This window comes from Bolinopsis microptera, chromosome 5, assembly GCF_026151205.1.
Source record: "Bolinopsis microptera isolate Bmic1 chromosome 5, MBARI_Bmic_1.0, whole genome shotgun sequence".
NCBI lineage: Eukaryota > Metazoa > Ctenophora > Tentaculata > Lobata > Bolinopsidae > Bolinopsis > Bolinopsis microptera.
Genome location: NC_087076.1, coordinates 10,904,543 through 10,932,033, shown reverse-complemented (window position 1 = coordinate 10,932,033; position 27,491 = coordinate 10,904,543). Strand labels below are relative to the sequence as shown.

Genomic DNA, 27,491 nt, shown 5'->3' with positions numbered 1-27,491 from the left:
TGCACAGCGAGTTATGGTCGGGCACTCCTTAATGCTCGACAGTTAGGGTCTGTTTAACATCTTATCTATGTTCTGCACTTTTGAGTTTTGCCATCTACACAACTTTACCCGCCAACGTGACCCGAATGAATAATTGATGGGAACCCGGAACAAGGTCCTTTCGCCTTTGGGATGCATAATGTTAATGGCTCCTCAGTTCTCAGTTCTCAGCATGCGGCATGGGCGATCTATTATTCACTTTTAAATTTGACCACACAAACCATTCCCGTATCTCCCGTGGCATGAATATTAATATTCGGTTAGGTTCTTTGCATTGTTCAGTCTATACTCTACACGCTCTCGACTAACGATAGTGCAGGTCAGTATTTGCACATGTAACAGAGTCGAGTGTACAGGGAGCCATTATCAGGTTTAAGAGGGCAGACTCAGGAGAGTAGAGAGAGAGCCTAGACTTAGAGAGCCTAGAGAGAGAGAGAGAGAGTTGGAGAAAGAGATGTGACAGCTCTCTTGGTCCATTCCCACTAATGAGCGGTGTGTGGGCCCTCCTATTTCTCGGAGAGCTGGATCAGTGGTCAGTTATCTTTTGTTGTGAAGTTAACAGTGCACCTCCAGGCAGGATAAATGCTAATCTTCACCTTTCATCTCAGTCCCCCATTTTAGCCCTGAGAGCTCCGCCGTCCGCATATATCAAAATACTGTGTATGTAGTTGTGAGGTAGGCGGTAACAGTAACACTAGCTGAGGTTGTTGAATGATTTATATCTCGGAACCTGTACACCCATGAGCAAAGGTAGTTCCGGCCTCATATTCGTGCTGTCTAAAGTTTTTATTCCGTGATTTGTAATGTTAGTGAAGCTACCGGTAAACAACCAACTTTGCAACGCCAACATGCCCTGCCAGTGCCACTCATGCGATCGATGCTGAACGGCCGTGCCGCACGCGTTTGATGATTTCGATTGAGTAGGTTCAACTTTAAGTTTAAGCCAGTTGAATTTAGGCACCAGCATTGAATTTGTGCATATTGTGTTTTAAAACGTATACTGGTTTGATATCTATGATTTTTTTTTTCGTGATTGAAAGTTGAGCTTTCAAATTTTGGTTGTCTCAATAGTTTCTGTAAAGTTTAATGTACAAATTAAAACGATTGCTGCCAATAACTATAAGTATAAGCGTAATTATATCATGAACGCAATTTTCATCCGTCACATCAAAGTTCAGTAGTACTTCATAAGCCCGTTTGATTGATGACTGACGTAGACATGAGGATCACCAACAAAGACTCAGTCAAGTGGGAGAAAGGTCTTGTGACCCGGGAGAGATCCCTCTCCCCACCCCCACCTCCTGAACTACCTCCGCAGGACTCAACCTTTACCGCAGAGCCTGGTGAGCTGGAAATATACTGCACTGACTTTGGTACGTGGTGATCTTACTTCTTATCTCCGCTGAAACCCCATGTTACCAATAGAGCTATTATCTTATCTTTGCTGTTTACTATTTTCTTATCTTCTCTTTCACTTCTCTTTCACTTCTTGTACCCAATTTTGGGGAAATTTGGGTGGTTACGCTAAGGAGACGCCCGGCTGAGCCAGCATTTTAGTGACAGCTTAGTCATGGTTAGTGACATTTTAGTGACAGCTTAGTCATGGTTACTAGGTATCACTATCCAATTAGCTCGTTTTACAAATGAAAATTACATGTGCAAATTGTAAGGCTTTACTCCACATTGCTCACAAGCACTTACAAATCAATCTATTATTCGTGTCATAGAAATAATATAGTCAAACATGAAAGGCAAAATCTTACAAATCCTTACAAGTCGGAATTTCCACCTCAAGTATTGTTTCAAGACAAAGCTGCTCATTTGTGTCGAGCAGTTCGCAGGAACTTCGTGGAGTAATATAGCTGACAGATCAATGTTCCTTCTTACAAAACTAAGGGAACAAATTCCTTAATCCAACTTAATTTCTAATTAAGGAATGGAAACAGTTTACTTAGGCTGGTCGAGTATATCCCAAAATGATTAACGTTGTCACAGGACACTGTGTTAAAATGCTTCGAGACATCTGATGGTCTCACTCGTAAAGCTTCTTGTAAGACTAAGAGAGCTTAATATTTATTGTTTCGAAAGCTTGGTTTTTGTTAAGTTTCCTTTGCCAAAGACATCAGCTATGTCAGCTAGAAATAAGTGGAAGGCGCTCATAAATAAACACCAGTCCATGATTAACGCGCAAGCTGTTAACCAAGATGTTATTGTTAAGCAAGAGGTTAATCAAGATGTGTTAACGAAGCCAGCAATGTCACCTCAATCCACCCGGAACATGTGGGAGATGCTCATAAACAAACATCAGCCCACATTTAATCAAGAAAAACCAATCTTTAAGTCCCGTAGTCGATCTTCATCAAGCTCTATTAGGGGTGAAAATACTTTTCATTACATTTTCATAACTCTCCAGTAACAATTTTGAAAAATTCAAAACGTACAATCTGTGCTTTGTTCGACAAACTACCAGAGTTACAATATTTTCTTAAAACTCTGATTCTCAAGTGCTTAAGCAGAATGTTTATCATAATCAGCTTTTTCTTTCCGCTCTTGCTATGATGATTCATACAATTTAGCATGAGCTAAGTTCGACATTTTTTGAATGTTACACTTACACCATATTATGCTGATATATCTGCCGCACTTTATGTGTTATATTTGAGTGCATGACTAGCAGAAGCAATTCTTACTTTTTCTGTCTCTATAAGGAGTCGAGTCTGCAGGTTTGTTTTGACACGTCCTGCCTTTAAACTAATGATCCTGCCGAACAATGATCAGGTGAACCAAAGGCGCCGCGGAGCTCGGATCAAGGAAACACTTCAAGGTGCCGGGAATCTTGGGCACGTTGTAAGGAGGCCCACAAAGGAATTTAACGTGTCAAAACACACATGCACTTATAGTTAATAACATGTCTTCTCACCCACAATATATCCCAGAGATTCTTCCACCACCCACACCAAACAGCGAACCAGAAGTGGAGTATGATCAGAACGGGCTTGATGACGACGAGGATGAACTCATGGAGAACACCACCACTCCGGTAACTCCGGTAACTGCTGATCCTCTTAGCAGACAAAACTCAAAAGATTCATCTTCCCCGAAAGAAGACCAAATGATCAGGCGACCTAGCACTATATTTAGTTCGGCTGGAAATGGAGAGGTGGTCAGTCCCTGGGGTCCACCGACAAAGTTTGTATTTCATCTTATTTCCCTTGATGCTCACCTAAATTCAGAGCGTCGTAAGGTTTCACAGAGACCAGTTAAATACATTACCACTTTCTTTTCCTTTGAAATACAATCAAACGATGGAGCCCTTTATTAGCCTTCTCTGAGAAGTTCTCATACAACCCTACTCACAGGTCGATGAAGAAGAAAAAAGGTTGGATTGAGCCGGTAAAGCCAGTCACTGTAAAACCGACAAAAGAGATAAAAAAGATAGTAGCGGACACTAACGAGCTGTTCAATTTATTTGAGAGGCGAAACAAGGGGGAGAAAATCACCAAATTAGGGGACAGTGATGCTATAAGACCTGATGAGGTAGGTACACGCTTGCTTTTTTCAGATTGGCAAGTTTGGAGTATTTTCTGTCCATTACATTTAATATAATCTAGAAGATTGTAAAATAATTAACTTGACAGAAAGACAGCACGGAAGTCGGAGGCAATATCCACATGCGGATAAGCTTCAGTCAGCCAGCAACCCTCCAAGTTGAGGTTAAACAAGCTGACGATCTTGTTGTGTCCGTTAAGAACAAAACTTGTAACCCTTACGCTGTGGTCACACTCCTTGGGGAGTATGAGGTCTTCAAAACTGAGGTACTTTCTATAAATCAATAACTTGTTGATTCAATAACTTTTTGATTCCGCAACTTGTTGATTAAACAACTATTTAATTTAGTGAGCTGTTGATTCAGTTGCAATATAGCTCAGAATCATCTGGGTAATTTTAGTGTCCTGATCGGTGATGTTATAAGTATTCCCATCTTTACGGTGGTGTAACAAAGGCCCTGGATTGAAAGCTATGCTTGTACACTGAGCTGTGGTTACTTTAAACCTGTCATTATCTTATACTATCGGTAACACTGAGTAATAGTTACCTACTTCTCATCAACTCGTTAGCTGAAACCGATAAATAAGCAGTATTGGCCAAGATAGACTATTGATCTGCATTCTGCATGCTAGTGAACCATATTTGTCTGACACGTGACAGCGATTAACCAATCAGCTTCCATCATGGACGTATTAATACCAGGAATCACTGTTAGTACTGTGTCAAGACAAATATAGTTCACCTCTCCACCAGTATGCTGATCTATGATTTCTACTGAGTTTAGTTAACTTAACATTAGTACCAACTTCACACTTCACATGTGCACAATTTTCAGGTGGTGGCTCTTTCACAGAACCCAGTATGGAACCAAGTATTCGACTTTGCACTGCCTCTCAAATTCCTTCAAACCACGTAAGTCATGTCTAAGGTTTTTGTTAACATTACAACCTCACTTTCTACAACCTCACTTTCTAGATTATTCTCGTTGAATAGTACAATTACATACACGATATCAACCTCACTACGTCACCATGCACCCACTCCTTATCCAGGGACGGTCAGTGCACAGTGCACATTGTACATTATAATTATAAAGAAAGCGCCTTATTCATATATTCACTCTAACTTATCAATATTAAAGCTACTCCAGCGTAGCTCACATTGAGACCATCCTCATTAGCCCTCACGTACAGCGCCTGTGTCTACAATGGTCGAAACTTACTGGCTCACAATTAATAGTCTTATGTGGATTTGATTTGGTTTTAATCTCCACCACTGTACAAATGTAAATGTCGAATATAAGGATCATAGACTATGTTATAACTTATAAGGTGATCTCTACTCTTTTCATAGTGTCAGTGATCCACTGATCAAAATTGAAGTAGACAAAATCCTTACGACTAGTCATATTCCAATAATATGCACACATAATAGTAATACAATTTTAACATCTAAGACTCGACAAGGTGTGCCTTATTGATATAACGTTAAACTCCTGACTATCCCAGAGCTGTGCTGGTTGTTTTGTACAACAAACACGGGGAGACCGTGGAGGAGTTCCTGGGTGAGGTTCACATCTCCCTGGCTGGGTACAAACACTTCAAAGTCATGGACGATTGGTACCCTCTTGAGGATCTGGTTAGTGTGTGTGTGTGTACGTGTGCACGTGTGTACGTGTGCACGTGTGTACGTGTGCACGTGTGTACGTGTGCACGTGTGTACGTGTGTACGTGTGTACGTGTGTACGTGTGTACGTGTGTACGTGTGTACGTGTGTACGTGTGTACGTGTGTACGTGTGTACGTGTGTACGTGTTTACGTGTGTACGTGTGTACGTGTGTACGTGTGTACGTGTGTACGCGTGTGCACGTGTGTACGTGTGTACGTGTGTATTGTGTAACTGTCACTAAGATGCGTTAATGTAAGTACCTGTACATGTAGATCGCGCATCTATTAAGGACCTTAGCATCTATTAAAGACCTTAACAGGGTTATATCTTGGTGACAGTAAGTACGTGTGTAATTTCTGGAAAAGCTGGAACAATGGAGCACGGTCTTTAAAGCAGTCTATGTATTGTCCCTTGTACCTTGTAAGATCGTGCAGGTCGATTTGTTACATCTCCAAATGTTGCTTGTCATTGTTCTGGTGGGATAACCTGTATGCGATGAGGATTTAACTAATGTTGCCGCAGAGAGGAGAAGAAGCAAAGTTTGATGGTTACCAGGAACTCCAAAAAGTACTGAAGTCTCTGAAGACAAAAGCTCCGATGTCTCTGCCCGATACTCTGCGACAAGATGAACTGAGGAAGAAAGAAAACTTCAACAGTTACTAGAACTGCCGTCAATCAGGACTATGATAGACCAGGACAGCTGGAGTAACAGCCAGTTGGGAATGAGATTTATGAAAATATAGGACTTGATGGAATGGAATTAAATTAGGAACTTGATGAAAACTCAAAAGACGCTGGAAATATGTTCGAGATTTTGCTGAATCGTTTGCTAAAGATTTCAAACACCAAATAAGATACTATACAGAATGAAGTATATTATTATAGACGTGCGATAATTTTTTAAAGAGGATTTTACTTCTAGAATGAATAGACTATCACTTTCTCTAAATTGCTTGCCCAATGTTTTGAAAATTCTATGAGAGACGTATTATAACTCTTTTCTGACGAATTTTCGACAAAAAATACTTTTTTGGTTACGTGATAAAGCCAATGAACTCTAATTGGATTGTTTACAGTTAGATTAATGGTTTTGAAATTGCAGTTTCTTTTGCCAGAATACTGTCACAATCACGTGACATTTTTGGGTTTTACTGATATATTAAGAGGCAGACTTTTTTACTCATTATATTGAGATAAGATATTGACTGGAACTGACCTTTAATTCCTGATCGACTCTGCATCTCATTGCCTGATTATTGCTGGCTGTACCAATTTCAAATGCGAGAAAATGGTTACGAAATGAGGATTCGTGATTGCACGGTTTTAGGATGTTTTTAAATTTTCGAGGCGTTATTGTTTTTATGTCTCTATATTTCCTATTGTTTACAAAATTTCTGTAAAAATTAGCTTTGATTGTAAATGTTGAAAATTGTAAATGTCTTAGATTTCTTCTTAACTGCACAGTTAGCCATGTTTCGCAATGTTCCCTGGGTGGGTGTGGTACTTAAAGCACGAGGGCTAATTAATATCTTGAGAGGGTGGAAGAACAAAAGGTTCAAGCCAAGCGAAGCATGGCTAGTAATTGCACAGCAGTTTAGAGCTGCTTCGTCAAGTAAAAACCCTCAAAGATTTCATACTATTTCCTTTTCATACGTAACTTACATATGAAAATATGCGCTTATTACATTATTGTGAGCACAAAAAAGGACACCTGTTATACCTCCGCCATTGATGAACAATTGTATCGTCTAAATTCCACTTTAACAAATAACGATCTTTACTGGAAATAAATTGGTCTTAAATGCATGATATTGTCTTTGGAATCTTACTTTGAGTGACAAGATTATGGACGTTGCCTTGACAGACTTATTCACTTTCAAATGTTTTTCGTAACGAATGATGGAAATGAAACGATCTAAAATTCTGTTTCTAAAATATCCTGTTTAATCTAAGTAAAGATACCAATGTATTCGCTAATTGTTACATATCTATAATTAGTGTCGCGTTAAAAATTGTACGGCAATCAACATGAAAGTTCCTTGGAAATACAAAGTAAATTTATTTGAAATGATCATTAGGCATTGTTATTTGTTACCCGGAAGCGGCCAGCGCACATTAAATAATTTATAATCCCGAATATCTAGTCCAATTCCATCTTTAAAAGTCTGTTCTGTACATGTGACCATTCTATATAGGAGACCTCCATTGCTCTTCTGCCTCCCTGGTCGTCTTTAGAAACAGAGAAAGCGTTCCGTCCGTGCTGAACACGCCAGTTGTCAATCACTACAAGGTCACCTCCTTCCAGCTTTACCTGAATTGATACGTTATCACGACCAGAGATTCCTCAGATATAATAAGTGAAGCTAAGTAAGACAAATTGAAATAGTACAAAACATGTGACCAAATTGTTTATAATGAATATTTAAATGATTCATGAACATTAGAATTACTTGAGCTCATTAAGATACCCAGTCGATATAATAAGTTATTTTTAATTTATCGGCTAAAACTTCGGTGATTTCTTTTAAAAGTTTGTGGATTTCGGCACATTTTAACAGTTCGTTGAGTGCGTTTTATGTGCAGTTACGAGCAGTTCCGCGATAATAAGCATAATACGGAACGAAATACTTTTAAATAATTATAAAAACATATCATATCCTGATATCTTGTCAGAAGTGTGAATTACAAAAGCAAAGTTACCCCTCCTACCTGTACGCTTCTAGCGGGATTCTCCATAAGCTGTCTCAGATACCTGTACGCCTGCCACCATCGAGCCCTTATATCAGGGCTGTAATCCTGTATAAACTTAAAGGTATCTATCACAAAGCAACAATCCCTCACTCGGTAGATATCGTCCCCCATTAGTTCAACAGTCGGGTAACTTCCTGCCATGTGCCACTCTTTCGGGTACTGTCGGAACGGGATTTGGACCGAGGTCAACAGCTCGAACATGTCCGGATCTGTCTCTCTGAAAAGAAGTGCAGGGATGATTACCCTCCCACATAGTTTCAACTCTGTTTTTACGTTAACTTGTAGCAGGTAGCTGTGCATGTTAATAAATGATCACGAAAGGCCTGTAAAAATATAATGCAAGCTGTATTCAAATTATTTCACGATTTAGCCATGAAAGTCCGGACAAAGTAAGTGTACCGTGAAATTTAACGAAATTCATTCAATTGCTCGGAGACATATTAACCAACTTGCTCGGAGACATATTAACCTTTCAGCTTTGCCCAAATTCTCCGATTAGTCTATGGAGATAACTTTTGTATTCAATATGATGGTAAGGATAATCGAGATAAAAATCTCCATAATTTGAACATTGTGACTAAGGGTTGAAACAATGCAGTGTACATTTCTGATGAAAAAGATCCACAAGGGGGACTTTACTGGAAATGCAAAATAGCAAAATTGGAAGAAACTTTACAAAAATGATCACTCAAGTTATTGTCCATTTCAAGCTCAAGGAACAGTCAGCTCTTAAGAATAATTTTAAACACACTACTGACTACATAGAATAGCTCGAATTATCAAAAATACTGCACACTGAGAATTCTGTCTTATCTTTTGTGATGACCTGGGTTTTCGATGATCTGATGTATTCTAATTTTTAAAATCTTCAGTATTACACACATGTCCTCTCTACAGAAACTAATGGGACGCAGTTTCATCCAGAATCTACAAAGTAGTTTTTAGATTCGCCATGACGTATCTTGTAAGTGATCAAAAGAAATCGTTGTCTTACTCTTATGTTTATTGTCAGCTCAGGAACCCAACAAGACATATTGAGAACCACTTCTAAAATTACCTAATATGTTGAACAGAGCTGAAAGTATCAGACCAGAAACTCTCCCCACCTTCCAGCTCGTTTGCCACACAATGGAAGAAGTAGACAGAGGGAGTCTGAGTGTAGTAGGGCATGTCCGTGTGAGCTGCCAGTCGCTGGTTGTTGAACGCTTGGTTGGTCGGATCGTCTGGAAAGATAAATGGTGTCCTGTTTAATCATGAAACCTTGTGTTGATATGAGAGGTTTTCATTACGAAACACAAAGATGGTAGAGTTGACATAGCTCGGAGATCTCGCCATGTTAAATTAGTATTGTTCGAGAGGAATTTGAACTTACTTTGAAAAGAGACTTTGCTGAGGACACCAAACATGTTGTCCCAATAGGGAGTCACTTTGAGGTCTTTCAAAATCTAGTGAATTAAAAAGTTATTTCAAAATCTAGTGAATTAAAAAGTTATTTCAATTTCTGGTTCATTATCAACCGTTCTAAAATGTATACTACTATTTTAACATCAAACCCCATCCCAATGTAAATTGTAATCAAGTCTATTATAATCATTAAAAAATAGCAACAGCATATTAGGAGTTTAAGGGCGTAGTTCCATAACATAAAATTTGCCGAGATGAGCGGCAAACTGATGACACCCCCCCCCCCCCCCCCCCCCCCAACTTCTAATTTCTACCTGTAAAAGATCGTCAGGTTGGTGGGGTGTATTTGATAGAAAAGCAAGGCCATATTCCATGAAATGTGCCAAAAACTCTTTCGTTTTCTCGCAACTACTGATAACGTCTTCGTACTGAAACCTTGTGGAGATCTGAGCTAAATCGTTGTTATTATTCATTGGAATCAGAGGTAAGAAATGTAGCGATGTTTTACAATGTCATACCACCATCTGTGTAGAAAATTGTATGATTTAATATCACTTTAATTCGTGTGGAGGTGTAAAATTTACCGCAACTGAATTGATTAGTTAGATATGGTACAGAGTTAGATATGGTACTGAATTAGATATGGTACTGAGTTAGATATGGTACTGAGTTAGATATGGTACTGAGTTAGAATATATATGGTACTGAGTTAGATATGGTACTCAGTGAGATATTGTACTATTTACTGATCAGTGTTTTAAAGAAATATAATCTTCCTAAAAAATGAGCACTGAGCAGGCAGCTCGATGTTACCTTTTAGTGACTTCGCCTGTTGGGGACTCCCAAAATGTTTGTACGGAGTTTTTTCTTAAGCTTAGATCGTAGAATTTTGAAGAAGGGGTAGGCTTGTAACCGTTACCATAGGCCCCCCTCTGAAAATGATGGTAGTTATTATATATCTCTCCTCATTCGGATTATATATCACTTTTCCAAGAATGTTTTAATCTCTCCTCATTCTGAAATTCTTCAAACATATGTATATTAAGATCAATTGAGCTTCTTTAATTCTCATAATTTCCAAAAGTTGATAAAATTGCAAGCTGGTAGAGCTTGGATCCAGAATAATGATTATAGAAAATACAAAAGCTCCGGACGACAGGAGACTAACGTCTGATCTGGGGATGATGCCGGTGTGACCATCATCCCAGAGGAGAGATACGAAATGGTCCTGAACCTCCTTAACCTCGGTGATCTTCACATCTGAGTAGTCGTCAGTGTGGAGAGGTTGGTTACTTGTCGCTCCAAAACACTCACTGCACCTGTAACAATGAGGACAATGAGGACAATTCAGCAATGAGGAGTAGTAGTCCTCTAGTAGTACTAGTAGTCCGACTACTGCCGCAGAGCCTTCAACCAAACATAACTTAAACTTTGGACATTATCTTAGCTAACAATCTGAATCACTACTGTGAAAATCGGATCGAATGTTTATTTACTGGGCTGCGCTCAGCCTGTCATTCCGCCGAATCTTTATTCATGTTAATGAACATAATAGCCTGGGGTCCCCAGGTAAATGTTTATATATGATATTAAAATATTTGTAAATTCATCCAAATTAGTAACGTACACACAACTCGGTGAACACTTTTCGTTCCCCGTTTCGTCTGGCTTGATGATCGTTGATGATCCTTGTGCCAGTAAAAAGGTGGGCAAATTTTATAACCGAACCGTTCTGATGGATCGTTAATTACTGATCAGACCCTAATTGACATATTATATTTGATATGATAAGCTTACACTTTCTTCACGTTTGTTATTCGCATAGCATTTGATAAATTCATCATATAATAGCATTCAAAAGTAGGTAGAGTTTATATTCATGAATATACTGTTATTTTTCACTTGTTTGTTGTTGAATTGATTAAAGAAATATTGAATGTAGTTTCAATTTCAATTTCATGCAAATATGCATTATGCAACTAATACTATAGATATTTTAACGTTTAATTAAAACCGACTCGGTTTGCTTATTAAATGAGAGCGAGTTATAGGTTCGTCATCATATTAAAGACTGGTGAGTAAAATTGAAAGAAAATTAATTAATCGCGATTTACCAGAAACAACGATATCATTTCCAGTCGTGTGCTCTATCATTTGTGACAGTTTAGGTTAATGTTGGGGGTACTTTTGGGATATAATTATAAGGATCAGTTACCTATAGGGGTACCCTACGGGTTACTCAACTTCAAGTAACTCACACTTTTTGGGAGAGTGTCAAAGTGGAAACTGTTAAAGTAAATCCTTACTTGGTCAACATTTTGAAGTGCCCGAGTAGGAGACCCTCCAAAAAGGCTCTAATTGTTTACTTTTTGGCAGTTCCTCTTTAGGTTTGTGTTTAATTTCTGACGAGTTATAACGAAATTCCGAGAATAAAGTTATTCTAATAGAAAATGGTTCAATTGTATGAGAATTTAATCTACAGTATGCACTATGCATGCTGTTTCACTTTCAAACTTTGGTGTTTTTTAAACTTGTTTAACTCCGTCGTTATGTACAATTATGACGGTTATTTTTGGATCTCTGTTTTCAAAACCTGTTTGTAACAAATTGCAGTGGGCTTTTATCTGCATCACTAAGCTTTTCAAAATAATTTCTGTTTGATATTGAACATATTTTCCACCTTGGGCACTTATATTTTTCAGATTGGTAGATTTTCTCCATATTTTAAACTCGTGATATAGACACGGTGCGGGGAGGCGGTAAAGTTTGTTTTGACACATGACTAGTAACCAATATTAATAAGCTTACAGAATCTACCAATCAAATCTAGACGCTGTCACACTTTTTGATTCTTCTATCTTTATTAAAATCATTCTTACGAAAAACCAAATAGATCAACTGAAATTAATTTCATGGTCCCATGTGTTACTTTAGCTGTGTTTGCATTATTGCTACACTGTTCAACGTTTATACAGGACACTTACCTGCACAAGTACCGTGACTCGTTGTGAAGGACTAATTGTGTACCATCAATAAGGACACCTCTCTCCTCCAGAGTGCTTTGGTGGAGTCCGCTGAGATGCCGTGTGGTGCCGAGTTGTTGACAGGTGGTGCCGTGCCGGTTTCTATAGGCCGCTCCGGAGTTACCAGGAAGGTACCGACATACACGGTACATTTGTTTTGCTATTCCCGCCATTATAAGTAATGTCACTGAGAGGACAAGCTTAACTCAACCAAAATTAAACGAGGGAAATCGCCTAATGGAAGATTAAGTTAAAATAGCGGGCAGAGTATTACAAATTAAGACTAGATAACGAAACCAAAAAAATAAAAGAACTAGAACCATCGGTCAGGAGAGAATGGTCACATTTCATGTCAAAGTCCAGCACATTATGCATTATGACGGAGTCCAAAAAATATCCGATGTCATTTTATCAAAAAATTGTTTACCGACTGACATTACGGTGTGCACTACTGAAATTGAAAAAAGCAGGTCAGGGCGCATTTCGGTGGTCCCGTTACTAACTGAGTTAAGTTTTCGTCGGAGCAACACACATGGTATAATGTTGTTATAAGCTTTTATCTCGTTTTTATCAACTCGGAAAGAAGACTCGGCATCACAGTTATGTTAACTTAATTCAATTTATATCAGTTGACTTCAGTTCTTCTGTCAAAATTCTTTGGTCAATGGTTACACTTATAGCCATTATATGTATATACTCCATATTTTGTTTTCGTTAGTTGTTATTAGCTAAGCTGATTGAATGATGTCCTGTTGATTTTGGTAAAGCCAGCAGTCGATATGCACATAATCAGCATTTAGTCGCGGCAAAATACAGCGGGGCGAGAAAGATCAAATCAACGTGACAAGCAGAAACTCCAACGATCCCAACTCAGACATACTTAAAAGATTCCAAGTTTTTTTGGTTTTCACATTTTTTAAAATGCAGAAAATCTCTGCAACTAAATGATGCATCTAATGAGGCTTGACATGTGCAACCATGAGCACTGTATTAATAAAACGACGAATATCATTAAATAATTACATAGGTTAAGACATGCCAGCAGTCGTATTATGTGCAGTAGGAAACTCTACCTATTAAAAAAGTATTTATAGAATTGCTGGAGTCTGCAGCTGCTTTCCATGTTCGTCACACTTTTGGTGTAATCTGTATTGTAATTAGTATTTCAGTTAACAATATAGCTGAGGAATAGTGTTTATTATGGTCGCGTTTCAATATGACGCAATTTATTGTTTGTCGATTTTACTTATCAGTTCCAGCTTAATTGAAGAAAACTTGCGAATTTTAAAGACGGCAGTCCAATTAAGCAGAATCTTCAAAAATTGTGCAATCAATTGGAGAAATCACTTAAAAGTACCACACATTGCACCAGACAGAAAGAAAGGAAAGAGCAGCTCATCATAAAACAAATGATTACCTCTGACCCTACAAAGTATCACTATACGAGGGACAATAAGATGAAACTTACAGCAGTATAGCACGGTTTTTTCATTTTTAACTACGATTACTAATATAATTTATATCTTTATCCATCGCTAACAGTTTAGTGTGATGAAGTTCTTTTGTCCTTCGAAGTTTTCAAGATCTGTGTCATTGCTGTTGTCAAGATTGTGACTGAAATAATTTGTTTATGACAGGCATATTTGTAATTAGTAATTAGTATTAGTAATAATATAATCTAATATAGCTGTGACAAGGTCCTGACACTGGCACGGTCAATGTCGGACAAGTAAATAAGAGAGTTCACGAACACACCCTTGTTATAAACAAGAGCTAGGATCTGCATGGGAAATGGCGAAGATCCGGCTGGTGTGCGTGCTTTTGTCGCAGGTGGTGTTGGTGGCATGGCATTCTTGGTAGCTGGGCAACCATTCGATACCGTCAAGGTTAGTAAATTATGTTCACTATCACCTTGTTAAGTTCATTTCCGGTCGTTTCATCGTATGAATTTTGTTCTGTAATTCGACCACAGGAAGTGTGAAAAGAGGTTTTATGTGTTTGATCAGGTACGAATGCAGAGCCAAGCAAAAGGTACACTGTACAAATCTTCAACAGACTGTTTGTACAAAACAGTCTCACGAGAAGGCATCCGGGCCTTGTTTAAAGGAATGTCAACTCCCCTCGCTGCTTGCATCCCTTCTTATGCTCTTTGGTTTCTGGGCCACGACCATGCGATAACTTTACAGCAGAAGCTACTTGGTAGACAGGAGATGAGGTAAGAAAATAACAAATTGAACTGGTCCAGGGCTCCTACTTTTACATGATCTATGCATATGACATACTGCAACTCTTGGAGGCATTCTCATGTCCGATTTGTTTCAGTCTCTGGAACCACGGATTAGCTGGCCTGACAGCAGGTGCCTACATGGTGACGATATTGGGTCCTGGAGAACGGGTTAAGTGCTTGCTACAGGTTACAAATCTTAACATTAAATATCTTACATTCCTGATAAATTTCATAAATGAGAGAAGAGAATTAAAGAAACGCCATTTTAAGACGGGAGGAGGATTAGGACTCCTCGCTCCTCGGACTACATTAAATCAATTCCTTCTGTATCGTCCTCAATATAAATGTAATAGATTAGTAGTACTGCAATTTGTTTAAATATGTCACCTACATTCTTGAACTAATTCCAGATTTTAAGCTTATTGAACTCTGTAGATGCAGATGGACAAAAAGCAGAGGAAATACAAGGGACCACTAGATGTTATAAGTAAGACGTATAGGGAGGGTGGTTTTAGAACGCTCGGTAAAGGAACTCTCGTTACCGGTCTCCGAGGTAAACAGTAGACAATATAATCTACCATTCATATTATATTGTAATCGCCATCCGAACCAAAACATGCTCATCATAGTGGCAATGAGAAGTTGATATAGTGGGCTAATAGTAATAACTGAGTGAATTCGCACTCTAATTTTTTGTCCGGCAGATGTTCCTGGATCCGGCCTGTTTTTTGTCCTGTACGAGTATTTAATCAGCAAATATGGGGAGTCCCCAACTTCTATAACTATGGCCGGGGGAGTGGCAGGAGTACTGATGTGGTTTGTAGGAGTTCCCCCTGATGTTATAAAGACGCTCTACCAGACAGGTAATTACAGTGATCAGTTGTCTTGAATATCTTCTTTGTCAGGTTTTTAAGACGTGTTTGGTTAAATTAAGCAGCTCTACATATCACCATCTGTAAAGACATGCTTACTGCTTAGTGCAGTACTGAAATTCATTTATTCATTATGTTTGACGAGATCATGGCAATTTATTCGTTCATTAACAATAACACTGTATCGCACCAAGCACCTCCCAATGAATCTTCTTAATAATAATGTCTCCGCAGTTTCCTGATAACACACTTATAATAAACTCTATAATTTCAGCACCACACGGGAAGTACAAGTCATCTCTCCAGATAGTACCTGAACTGGTAATTTACTAATTCCTCTAGTTAAACTTTCTGTTTTCTAATATCGCTCAACACACTTTAAAAACCTAAATTTCTATTTTTATCACCTAAGGGATCGTTACATATTACGTCAGCTAGATTTTATACCCTCCCCGGCTCCCTCTCCGACTCTATGAGTATGATCACTTTTGCACTAATATTGAGTAGAATCTCAAGTGGTGCTTTTCCAAGCCCCCTAAGATGGCTTAAGTAACATGTTTACAAACTAAACGATCCCTTAATATTAAAGTAAAATATTACTCTTATCAGTATAAGTCAGAAGGGTTAAGCGGATTCTACAAAGGATTTGGTCCAAGTGGGATACGAGCATTCCTTGCCAACGGGGTACGTAAAAACATATTGATAAGTAGGGATAATAAGACATATATTATAAATATTACACGTTAATTCAGTAAATTGAGGACCTGATGTAGAGTGTAGGCGTGTATTTACCCACTATTTCTAACAGATAATATTTTCAATGATTTCATAAACAATCTTCGAAAGTTTATATTCGAATGTTCTCGTCGATGATCATGTCAAGCCTACCGCACACAACAACAACGTGCCCATCTTCACTGACGTGCATTTCCACCACAAACAATTATTAAAGGTCGCTAAAGGAGCACGAAGTTTGTGCTGCGATTATTATATTTTAGTGGTTACACATGAATATCATGGAGGCAACGATGCACGAACTTTTTATTGGACAGTCCATTATCATTCGAGTATAACCTGATGAAACATGAAGTTATATTTCCAGAGAAACTTAATCCTGAATTTTTTCAGATATGCTTGCTGACGTACGACCTGGTGATAAAAACGTGGCAGAAACTGTACCCCTTAGCAAACATGAACATCAACCATTCAACAAACGAATACTGAATTTTGCTTTTAATTAAGTTATGCTATATTACTTGAACATCATTTTGGTTTCAGATTTTATGATATATTTATTTCGTGCAGCTCTATTAGCGTTTCCATTATTCTATAAACGATCTCCAGTTTCATAAAGAAAATAAGCCAGTCCTATGGTCACAGAACAGTTTGGACTTTGGCACGGCTCTTATTATATTGAACAACACTACACTAAAAAGATATTAAATGCCACCAAGGTCGAGCAGCTTAAGTGCAAACTGATTGCCTCTTTATAAAGGAGTATAAAGTATAACGTGTGGATCACAGAATTGCTACCAATATTGCAATGATACTTGCAATCTCAATAACATATTTAATATTCATTTACGTCTCAAAACAAATATCAAGTGCTAGTGCTGCCTGTAATGTCCAAGCTATGTATGTGTTATACCAAGAATAATGTCAACAGTCAGTCATATGAGTCGCAAGATGGAATGAGATTAAACGGGATGAATATGAGCTTGTTTAACAGCTTCTCCCCAGTCCCCTGACGGCCTCTCGGACAGCTTTGAGAACACTCTCAAGTAGAGAGAAGCGAAGTTTCGTTCTTATGAAGCATATCACGTGAAAGTATTCCTACACTCTTTTACCAATGATGTTTAATGTGCTTCTGACAGTAAGTAAGCTAATTTGCTATAGAACACCGGCCTCTAAAGTCTAAATCACTTTCAGACTTCAGAGGAACAGCCACTAATATGAGTGACAACTCATTCGCAGTGAGAGCTGGACGACTCTGGAATGTTCTCCACAAAATTGTCAATATTCAAAAGACATTGGCCAAAAGTTGGTGTCAGTAATAGTCTGTTGTCGTACATAATGCGTCACCATTTGTCTTCCATTCGATCCGTCGCGTACCGCTAGCTTGAAATGATCTGAATTCCACAAAAAGATTGAAATGTACGTACGTGCGCTCTTCTAAACAAGCGTAGAGACTATACCAAATTATGGTTCGGCGGGCGCGCCGTACGTTCGTGGACAGTAACTCACCCCAGGTTGAAGTGTAGGTTCCCATGTTCATAATTCATATTCATAATTCAATTAAAGTATGTCTGCACCAGAATGCAAGACCTTTTTAGGAAACTTATGTACTAAGATTACTGAAAAAAGGCAAGACTCTTTTAAATTAAAGTATGTGTTTTTCAGAATCACATACGGAATGAAAATCACTGATATCGATACGCTCGAAATTATACCGCACTTATAAGTTATATATTAAACAATATTACCCCGTGGCGGTTGCCGGTTTCAACGAATTTTTTTCCAAGGTTCTGCTAAGTTTTTGCTTTAATCTAATATTGCATTAATTTTGAGCATTTGCTTCAAACTTCCCACATCAGAAAAGCTTATAATTATATCAAATCAAGCGTGTGACCACTAATTTTAAAATTATGCCTTGCACTTCTGCGAAATAACGGCAGATAAGAGATAAAGAACAGCAAGGGCTAAAAAATTCAGGTGAGACCACAGTTTGATGTGTTATGAAATTACATGATTCTGGTAACGAGTAATCAGATACTAAGCCAGGCCAGATTATGGGGAAGAAAAAAACAGTTAATTCACGTAAAAATCGAATTTATATCCAGGACACAATATTATCAATCGGACTGGCGGCACAATATAATTTACATCAGCTTAATTACGTTTAATTATGTGTCCAGTCCGGTAAACACATCTCTCCATCTAGTTTAAACTATGATTAAGTACCCACCACTACTATATACAAACTTCATTTGTCATAAAAATGGGATATTCAAGGTATTCAATACCAAAAACATAATAAAAGGTAAGTGAGCAACATTCCTTTGTCTAATGCAGACAGTCTAATTACTTATAAATCTAAATGATTTATGTACAGTGTATACTGTATATCTGTATTTGCAATGTTTGGTGCAGTTAAATGGCTGCTAAATATCTACTTTTAGGCAGTCTCCTACATAAGCTTACAAACAAAATTTCGTTAACCCTTCTTAATCCAAACATTCACAATATAAACAAATTAAACATTAATCACGCTACTATTATATCTGGTGACAATGAAAAAACTCATCGATATTCTATTAATCTAGTTATATTTTGTAGTCTTCAACTAGTATTCCTCTAAAGGAACGACAGCGTTCATTGCCTTGAGAGCCAACTCGTATCCCAACATGCAGCACTGCGAATATACTAATGTTAGTAAATGTGTTAATGTGATAAAAAGCTTTACAAGATATTAAAGAGTCACCAAAAGATGTAAAAATGAACAAATGAAATTGAAATAACGGTAAACTTACAGCATTGGCAGGCCAAGCTCGAAGCGCTATTGGAGCGAGTCCCTTGAAGAAACCACGGACGCCTTCTGTCGCATACTGAAATAGATACCAGTAATATGTGTAATCTGTATATCCGGAAAAAACTTTGAAAATTTCCTACCGGAGAAAACTTTGATGCAATGAAAATTTTGAATATGTCCGGTAGAACATATTCGAATTTCAGCTTTCCGCGACCCAAATTTCACTGTTTTGACTAAATTTTTCTTCAATGACCATCTTACAAGGTCACTGAGGATGGCCCAAGACACGATTGAGGTACTCAAATTTCTTTTCCCAAAGAAAGCTATGATAAACGGAAAATCATCAGAATATAAAAAGAGATTTTTGAAAGCTGAAAGTCGAATATGTCCTACCGGTAGGACTAAGGTATTCAAAATTTTCATTGCATCAAAGGTTTCTCCGGATATACTGCTTCCAGTACTTGATGGCGACTTGTGTCACTCTCACCGACCTCACTGATTGGTCACTGGTAAAAATTGCAATCAAAACCGCGAAATTTCGGTCAAGGGGACGGCAGAAAAGCTCCTCTTCAAAAATCTTCAAAAATCTATTTTCATATTCTGCTGATTTTCCGTTTATCATAGCTTTCGGAAAAGAAATTTGAGTACCTCAAGCGTGTCTTGTGCCAACCTCAGTGACCTTGTAAGATGGTCATTGAAGAAAAATTCAGTCAAAACAGTGAAATTTGGGTCGCGGAAAGCTGAAATTCGAATAGAAGAAGGTTTATATTGAGGTGCCTCCAATATCCTCTCTAGATTGATATCCACTAGAATTGGTGAATGACAGAGATGTTATTAATTATCATTTTAATTATTTCATCAGATAGAAAAGTAATAACTCACCAGTTCTGGTACTACACTAAGTGCACGCTTGTATTTTCCTTCTGGTGCTGCAAAATAACATTGGGTTAACCATTTGTTGAAATAACTTCATTAATAAAACATTAAAATATCATATTGGTGGTTTAGGATGGGTTCTAAGAATAGTGGTCAGTCGATTTTGTAAGCAAATTGAAAGCTTTTCTCTTTTTCTCAGACTAGTTTATTAAAACACTGATTGTTTGATAATATTGCGTTTGATTTATCATTTGAAGGATGTTCATATTAGGTACAACATATTCTAATGAATAGATTGTTTAACCTAAAGTGAGAGCGTTAATCTAACACCTGTTATAGTTGCAAGAATTAAGTAGGTTTATTCTAGATTAATAAGCCCATTGCCCAACTAATACTTATAAGCAATGAGAATATGGTTATCTCACAGGCCTTTGTTTTGAGTCTTCATGAAGAAACTTGCGTTTAAATTTACCACAGCGCTGTTAAATCGGCTCTTAACACACTCAATATCCAATAAGTTATTATCACAGTTTGAGTATATAATGTAGCAGTCTTGTGCGGTGAAATTCACAGCCCCTCACTACAATATTCAGTAGGCTATCAGATCGTGCAGGTCACAGATGAGTGACCTGGTGAGTTATCACATGACCAGGTGAGTTCCCACCTATCAACATCACATTGGTGGAGAATTATCAGGGTTTCTCCAATGTCTCACCTCCGGCTTTATAAGCCCTCTCTGATGCTCTCCAACCTCATCTCAAGATGACTCAACTACTTGTACTGTTAGCACTCTTAGTGGTAAGCACTGGAGCGTGGAGCCCTAAAACACGCTACCTCTACTGGAAGATATCCCGGGATGTGCAGGTGGTTGAAGGACGGACTCTCACTGTGAACACTATCAACGGCAGGATTAAAGGACCTGCCATCTTCGCTAGGCAGGGGGATTTCCTGGCAATCCAAGTAACAAACAACCTGCCAGATGCTGGACTGTCACTACACTGGCACGGAATGGAGATGAAAGGTTACCAGCTATATGACGGACCAGTGGGACTGGTGCAGTGCTCCCTGGCACCTGGGGAGACTATGACTTACAAGTTCAAAGTGCAGGAAGCCCCAGGAACCTACTGGTACCACACCCACAATGAGATGTTTCCCTCCGGTCATGACATGGTGAGAGGCCCTATCGTGGTGCTGCCTGAAGATGGACCCTGGTACCCTACCCATCTGGTTGATCCCTACGATTACACTCACCTGAACGAGAGAGTTCTATTCTACCAGGACTTCTACCCTAACTGGATAGCTCACGATTACCTGATGTCTCTCGGGGGGCTCAGGGGGCTGGGTGGATTCAATGCTGAGGGAGGATTTGCATTGACTGCACCCTGGAGTGGGGGCTGTCTGAACGGAGGAGATGAAAAGGGTTTCATGCAGTTTGATAACGGAGAGTACAGGTTCAGGATAACTAACGGAGGAAGTCTGACCCCCATGCTGTGGAGTATTGACGGGTACAGGTTCAAGATAGTGGCTACGGATGGAACTGATGTGGAGCCGTACGAAGTGGACCAGATCAGATCCATCTTGGAGAGAGGTATGATGTACTGGTAAACTTCAAGGTAGCTGCACCAAAGAACGTGTGGATGAGAGGTGCGGCTACTGCAGTGACAAACCCAGCAGCAGTGATACTGACCACTCTGCAACTCAGACCTGACAGTTCGTTCAAGTATGTGGAGGGACCAGCCAAAACCACTCCTAACCCTGATCCAGTCGTGATGAACTGCAACTACTTCGGAGAGCAGGAGAAATGTGTGTCCATAACAGCGCTCAAGACAAAAGCAGCAGAGTTCCATACACGTCCTCCTCTTGACGACACTGAACTTCACACTGCTGACTTCTTCTTCTCCCTCCCCCCTGTCTACGGATACTTCTTCGCACTTGACGGACGCACCTACATCCAAAATGCACTGCCTGGTAAACCAATAGCATACCCTGACTTCGACAACGATAAAGACATGACCAACCACACAAACGTGATGAACCTTGGTTTGCATAAAACTGTCACCATGGTCATCCGAAATGAGCAGGCATGGACCATCCTATTCATATCCACGGTCACAAATTTGAGGTTCTGGAGCAGATTTCCCGTGAAAAACCAAACTGTTTCGGAGGACATTGTGAGCTACCTGATCTGGAAACCGGCTTCTCCGCCCCCGTCTCGGAACTAGCTAAGAGGAAAACTCGAGGAGTCCTGAAGGACGTGATCATCCTCCCCATGTTCGGAGCAGCAGTAGTGAGGTTCAACACTGACAACCCTGGTGTGTGGTTCGTTCACTGCCATTTCGACGAGCACGTGGACGCCGGTCAGGGCTTCATCATGAACGAGGGTAACTGGAAAGCGAGCAAGGTACCGGACGACTTCCCCTCGTGCGACTACACTGGACGTCTCCAGAGCCTGACTACTGAGCTGTGTGGCTGTGATCCGGACAGACTGGACCCAACCTGGCTCTGTTCCAAGATTACATGTGTCACCATACCCGACGTAGAAAACCCGAGCACTAGGAAATGTAACGAAATTTTAAGAAGTAGCTGATTGGTTGCAGCAACCTTTACATGCTGTCCATCATTTCCAAGAGACGGTGAAGATGGGAACAAGTGATGAATGCATTTGTTCCAAGATTTATTCCAGTTTAATTTTCTGCATTTAAAGACATCGTGTTTAATTTCTACGACAATTATACCAAGGAATCTAGTATCCACAAAAACATCCCAGATTTAACCTACCTGTCTGATATCTAGTTTTAACAACATCAGGAGGGATAGCCCAAGCCCAATTAGCCCATCCAGCAAATCCTCCAGCCAATAAAACTTGGAAGAAAGTGAGGTCATCACTTCCGTTCTGACTCCTGAAGTAACACTTGGTTGCCTCGTATGTTCCGAAGTAGCATCCAGACGCCGGCATATCTGTAAATAAATCCCAGTCATTCATAAACTACATTAATAACTCATTTTCTAAAAGTTGCTCAAATATATATGCAAAGGATTTTAACTAATTTGATCTCTGAGAATGCGTTATTGTGGCTTATAAGACAATATTACAAGGTCTCAAGTTGAAATCTTTTGTCGCCCTTATTTTAAAAATGTGGAGATATGAAAATATTAAAAATATTTGTAAGCTGTAAATTAACGATAGAATTGACGAAAAATTACTTGAACAATGAACTAGTTGAAATAAAAATGACTCTGCCCACCTCTGAAAGCAGTTATAAAGGTTCCCCTCATAATGCCTCTCATACCACTCTCTCTGTACGTCTGCTTTATCACGTCCATTGGTCCGGAGTACTTAGCTTTACCTGTCGTCTGAATCTGGTGGAAGAGTTTAACTTTAGAGGAATATTTGTAATTAATTAATTAATCAAAGTGTGTGCGGGTGTGTGTAATGTAATGTACATTATGTTGTTTAAGTTGTCCAACGGGCAACGGCATAATATTTGTCAGATGAACAGATGAATCCTCTTTTGCCTTTAATCGTCTTTTCTATAGTACAAGGATTTGTTGATTATTTTTTGATTTGTGGACAGTAGACAGTAAGTTTGACTATATTAGCTATTAGCTAGTAGCTGGCTAGTGACAGGCTAGTGACCGCTTTTGAATAGCCGGCTAGTGACCACTTTTTAGTTTTTACTTGGTTATGACATGGTTATGACATGGTTATGTCCTGGACCCTGGTTATGACGTCGGGATTATAGTCTATGACCAACAGTTCTTTGATCAGGTTTGCTACAATTTTCAAAGCACCTTCAAACGTTAAAAAGTTTGTATAATGGTATGGATTTCTATGAATATGTTTCACTTTCAATACACATTTTTGTATTGTATTCGAATAAAGTTTAAACCAAATTTGAAAACAGCTACTCTGATTATAATTTACATCGTGAATGTGATCCTTAAAATGAAGTTTATTGATTGAAATCAGTATATAAAACATATTAAATGTACCTGAAGAAGACATTTGATTCGTTCACCGGGGGCAATAAGTACCGTCATGTACAGTCCACCGAGCGATCCAGCCAAAGCGTGGTTAATTGGGCTGAGATGAAATAGTTTTAAAAATCTCTATAATATATGTGTAAATATAATTGCAAATGGTATGTTAGGAATTTAAGAAATTAAGTAAACTTACGTCAAGTGTTTATTAGGATTGTTCATGAGTTGGAGGGATTTGCCGTGTGAGTATCCGAGAAAGTTAAACGCAAATATGGGGACCACTCCGACGAGAGGAGCTGCCATACCTTTGTAGAGTGCGAATAACCCCTGGTAGCATACTTTAGATTACTGGCATACTTAAGATTACAGCACTGATAATGTTATAACGTCAATCTTAGGATTATGTTTAACCAATTTACTGTATAATGAATGTTGCTTCTTAAACTTGGTTTGTAAATCTTAAACTTGGAAAACATGCATTTTTGAAACTGCACGATAAAATGCAGGAAGAAATAATAGGAAGTGTGAACTCACTTCGTTTTTTACGGTTTTAACAACACAGTCAGTAGTTCCCTTATAGAGTGCTCCACCTGTTTGATTCTGCATTCGAACCTGCAATGTACAGAATGACAACGTTTGTCACTCTATAGAAGACGATTATAAAGACATGGTAGATACCACAGAACTATTTAAAAAGGAAGTTAAACAGCACAATATTATAATATATTGGTATTTCAGAGATGACCCTACCTTGATGGTGTCGAAGGGTTGCCCTGATATGACACAACATACTCCTCCAAAACCTCCACCGACAAAACTTCTGACTCCTCCGGCTTCTTTTTTATTCCCCATCCTAGTTCTTAGGTAATTAGTAACTAGTTAACAATTATTGAGTTTCGCAAATAGATTAAACGTATTTTACAGATGATAAAGTGACGTCAAGAGTAAAAGCATTTTTAAGATTTGTTTATTGAGTACAATGTAGATTTGATAAGAGAACTGACAGTAGCTCAGGTCATGAAATAAACACACAGTCAACATACTCAAAACAAGGAAATATAAAACTTTATTGAAATCGCATAATTTTTCAGACAACATTTTTTCCAACTATGAGTGATCAACACAAACTTTACAATCGAGTTTCAGACAACGTTATTGTATAAAGATAGTCAACATGAGATAGAAAATGAGATAGAAGGAGCAAATGACCCCAAAAAAATAAATGCATGCACATTTCATATTGGCAAAATAGTTATGAATGTAGATGATGCAAATAAATTAATTCTAGCTGAGTTTAAGTATCATAAAATAGCACAAATATAATTCCTATTTCCCGAAGTAATGTCCAGTAACTTTTCTACATCCGTTGTAATAAATTAAACTATTCAAAGCCCATAAAGAAGCTACATAAAATCGCGACATGATACCAATCATGAGTTATCTTCTGAAGGGCTATCTGTAGAAGAGTTTGACTCATCATGTGACTCATCATGTGACTCATCAGGTGAACTTGTAGTTCCAATCAAGCTGTTGTATGCATCTTTTGACTTACTTGAAACTAATCGACCAAGAACTTTAATATCACAATTCTCTTGTAAATATTGACAAGATGTGATTATTCCTGTATTCCAGGATTTCTTAGCAGAGGTCACCAATCCACTTACATTAACACCCTGAAGAAAAAACATGTTAGAAGAAGAAGTTGAAATGATCGCCACAGAAATGACACATTATTTATTTCAGATAAGGTACTATGCGCAAGAGATATTTAACTAAATCGAATGAACATTCAAACACTCTTAAACTGGGATAATTAACATTTATTCGGAAAAAATTTGAAACGATGTTTCATATTAAAATGAGTGATGATAACAAGTCATATTACATAGATATATCTAAATCAGCACACAGTGACCACGTCAGCAGCCCATTTAACGCTCACTGTCTTTAGGCCCCCTGTATCATAGAGCTTAATCTTTTGAATCAACTAACCTGAGTGAGGACATTCCCGAAGCGTCGATCTGATTCCTCAAACGAATAGCTCAATTTCTCAGTTATTTGATTCTCATTCCAAAGCACTTTAGCCTCTCCAATTGCAAAGACAGTCGCACTGCCAACAGCTGCAGCTAGAATGGTTCCACGGATTATTTTAGACATGTTCTTCAATTCACATTCCCTAAGATGTACAATAAAGTTTAAAATGTTTGAGTGGCTTTCAAAAAAGTGATACAATAAATATTGAAAGGTAAAACAGTAACTTGCACTCATCAAAGCCATCCCTAAGAGTACTTATGAAGCTACTGCTGAACATATTTTGCAGTTTAAAATAAGTGTATTGTGTTCAGAATTTAAATCCGAATGGACTCACAAAATGTCAAGGCTCATTTAGGAGCTACGTGTCGATAATGTGAGTGACCCTGTCTGCTGTCAACAGCTACAGGATCTAGTAAGTTGGTGGGATCGACTGAGCACATCATTAACTGATAAGCTGCGCAGCACTCATCAGCTCTGTTAAAGATGATCAGGTAAATGACACCCACAATAAATTGCTCATTACTCGACTCATGTGAGGTTTTCAAGCAAATTAATGAGATGGTTAGCAAGCTCATCATCACAATATGATCTTCACTTTATTACCAAGACCAGCCGATTAGATGGCATATCGAGATATTCAAGATATCAGACAATTTGAAAAAGCATCATGAGGTCTGAAATTGTTTCTTTAACTCCGGAGATCGTACGATATGAATAATTCCCAACCGTTCGGGAGTTACAGTATACGAAAAAGTATGTTTACTGAAGGACCCACATACATAATTCAGAAAATAGAGAAACAATATATTGATATACGTATAAAAAAGCTGCATACCTTACTCGGGAATATTATAGCGGGTTAATTTATGACTGGGAAAATTAATAACCGGGAAAAATATGGCGGAATTTCCCAAAACCCGCCAAATTATCCCGGTCATGTATTTACCGGTGGCCGACCTTTCAAGTTTTTTTTTCAGAGGTCAACAAATTTTCAACCGAAATTTCTGTTTTTGTTACTTGTTAAAGAAGTTATTTCAAATTACAGTTACTGATATTACTCAGAAATAGAAAAAAAGACACGTCTGGGCACTTTCAAAAACTATGTTAACGAATCTGTCACGGGAAAAATTTCAACTTCTAGAAGCTCTCATTTGGTGGATAAACTCAATATTTTGATTAAACTTTTTTTCAGCATAGGATTTGCGATAGTTCAACTTTTACAAAAAGAATAGAATGTCTACTATGTCTATGAGCAGAGATACACGCATTTAAATCAGGGCTAATAATGGTGGATATACTTTTCAGAGGGGTTTGGTGGATATATCATTTGTTGGCCTGTAACTTTACGTGTGGTTAATTTATGGTGATTATTTAAAGATAGAATTGTAGCAAATCGATATGCCTCTATGATAAAAGGCGAAAACAAAGAAAGATTTCAATTTTAAGGCTAGATATGGTGGATAATAAAACGATGAAATAAATTTCAATACCGAAAATTTTCAACTGAAAAAATTATATTGGTCAACAAGTTCACCAGC

The 27,491-nt window shown here is 38.3% G+C and overlaps 5 protein-coding genes and 1 long non-coding RNA gene across 8 annotated transcripts in view; 3 read left to right on the top strand and 3 right to left on the bottom strand.

Annotated features, from left to right (window-relative positions):
- Window positions 1-1,215: 1,215 nt before the first annotated feature.
- Window positions 1,216-7,179, top strand: LOC134815376 (synaptotagmin-like protein 2). 3 transcript variants are annotated; one of them, XM_063823908.1, is made up of 7 exons: window positions 1,216-1,412; window positions 2,976-3,228; window positions 3,399-3,576; window positions 3,678-3,854; window positions 4,424-4,500; window positions 5,097-5,226; window positions 5,779-7,176. In XM_063823908.1, exons 1-7 carry the CDS (start codon window positions 1,244-1,246, stop codon window positions 5,917-5,919), a joined length of 1,125 nt encoding a protein of 374 aa, XP_063679978.1. In that variant the 5' UTR covers window positions 1,216-1,243; the 3' UTR covers window positions 5,920-7,176. The 3 variants fall into 3 exon arrangements, with proteins under 3 accessions (XP_063679978.1, XP_063679979.1, XP_063679977.1); XM_063823909.1 differs by having other exon boundaries at window positions 1,216-1,382; window positions 5,779-7,175; XM_063823907.1 differs by lacking the exon at window positions 1,216-1,412 and adding an exon at window positions 2,097-2,414 and having other exon boundaries at window positions 5,779-7,179.
- A 3-nt stretch (window positions 7,180-7,182) lies between these two features.
- On the bottom strand, window positions 7,183-12,689 carry LOC134815374 (uncharacterized). Its single transcript, XM_063823905.1, has 8 exons — window positions 12,396-12,689; window positions 10,580-10,730; window positions 10,225-10,343; window positions 9,726-9,846; window positions 9,380-9,452; window positions 9,065-9,230; window positions 7,966-8,224; window positions 7,183-7,567 (listed from the first exon to the last, which is right to left on the bottom strand). The coding sequence occupies exons 1-8, from the start codon at window positions 12,605-12,607 to the stop codon at window positions 7,397-7,399; spliced, it is 1,272 nt and encodes a 423-aa protein (XP_063679975.1). The 5' UTR covers window positions 12,608-12,689; the 3' UTR covers window positions 7,183-7,396.
- Window positions 12,690-14,125: 1,436 nt separating this feature from the next.
- LOC134815619 (mitochondrial carnitine/acylcarnitine carrier protein-like) lies at window positions 14,126-16,833 on the top strand. Its single transcript, XM_063824167.1, has 8 exons — window positions 14,126-14,320; window positions 14,441-14,649; window positions 14,757-14,847; window positions 15,097-15,214; window positions 15,366-15,524; window positions 15,808-15,854; window positions 16,143-16,217; window positions 16,662-16,833. The coding sequence occupies exons 1-8, from the start codon at window positions 14,219-14,221 to the stop codon at window positions 16,755-16,757; spliced, it is 897 nt and encodes a 298-aa protein (XP_063680237.1). The 5' UTR covers window positions 14,126-14,218; the 3' UTR covers window positions 16,758-16,833.
- A 1,512-nt stretch (window positions 16,834-18,345) lies between these two features.
- LOC134815768 (probable dimethyladenosine transferase) overlaps window positions 18,346-27,491 on the bottom strand; it is a 70,791-nt gene continuing 61,645 nt past the window's right edge. The window contains exons 2-10 of the mRNA XM_063824358.1: window positions 24,670-24,774; window positions 24,454-24,531; window positions 24,116-24,246; window positions 23,932-24,022; window positions 23,184-23,298; window positions 22,717-22,896; window positions 19,945-19,991; window positions 19,064-19,138; window positions 18,346-18,945 (exon numbers count right to left, since the gene is read on the bottom strand). Of these exons, the coding sequence (XP_063680428.1) occupies window positions 18,877-18,945; window positions 19,064-19,138; window positions 19,945-19,991; window positions 22,717-22,896; window positions 23,184-23,298; window positions 23,932-24,022; window positions 24,116-24,246; window positions 24,454-24,531; window positions 24,670-24,771 (888 nt within the window). The 5' untranslated portion in view covers window positions 24,772-24,774 and the 3' untranslated portion in view covers window positions 18,346-18,876. The remainder of the gene's footprint in view (window positions 18,946-19,063; window positions 19,139-19,944; window positions 19,992-22,716; window positions 22,897-23,183; window positions 23,299-23,931; window positions 24,023-24,115; window positions 24,247-24,453; window positions 24,532-24,669; window positions 24,775-27,491) is intronic.
- LOC134815772 (uncharacterized) lies at window positions 20,698-22,615 on the top strand. Its single transcript, XM_063824361.1, is given in 3 exon segments — window positions 20,698-21,505; window positions 21,508-22,040; window positions 22,043-22,615. Coding segments are annotated over 3 exon segments (1,821 nt in total). The 5' UTR covers window positions 20,698-20,700; the 3' UTR covers window positions 22,526-22,615.
- LOC134815368 (uncharacterized) lies at window positions 24,957-26,097 on the bottom strand. The gene is made up of 2 exons (XR_010160251.1): window positions 25,912-26,097; window positions 24,957-25,592 (listed from the first exon to the last, which is right to left on the bottom strand). It is a non-coding gene; the product is annotated as an uncharacterized LOC134815368 (long non-coding RNA).

Excerpts from the sequence above, each read along its gene's own strand:
- LOC134815374 (XM_063823905.1), bottom strand. The coding sequence starts at position 12,607 with ATGGCGGGAATAGCAAAACAAATGTACCGTGTATGTCGGTACCTTCCT. Across the intron at positions 10,344-10,579 it reads GCATCATCCCCAGATCAGAC|AGGGGGGCCTATGGTAACGG; the intron begins GTTAGTCTCCTG and ends CATCATTTTCAG. Across the intron at positions 9,847-10,224 it reads ACAGGCGAAGTCACTAAAAG|GTTTCAGTACGAAGACGTTA; the intron begins GTAACATCGAGC and ends GATCTCCACAAG.
- LOC134815619 (XM_063824167.1), top strand. The coding sequence starts at position 14,219 with ATGGGAAATGGCGAAGATCCGGCTGGTGTGCGTGCTTTTGTCGCAGGT. Across the intron at positions 14,650-14,756 it reads CTTGGTAGACAGGAGATGAG|TCTCTGGAACCACGGATTAG; the intron begins GTAAGAAAATAA and ends GATTTGTTTCAG. Across the intron at positions 16,218-16,661 it reads GAGCATTCCTTGCCAACGGG|ATATGCTTGCTGACGTACGA; the intron begins GTACGTAAAAAC and ends GAATTTTTTCAG.
- LOC134815376 (XM_063823907.1), top strand. The coding sequence starts at position 2,168 with ATGTCAGCTAGAAATAAGTGGAAGGCGCTCATAAATAAACACCAGTCC. Across the intron at positions 2,415-2,975 it reads TTCATCAAGCTCTATTAGGG|AGATTCTTCCACCACCCACA; the intron begins GTGAAAATACTT and ends AATATATCCCAG. Across the intron at positions 4,501-5,096 it reads CTCAAATTCCTTCAAACCAC|AGCTGTGCTGGTTGTTTTGT; the intron begins GTAAGTCATGTC and ends TGACTATCCCAG.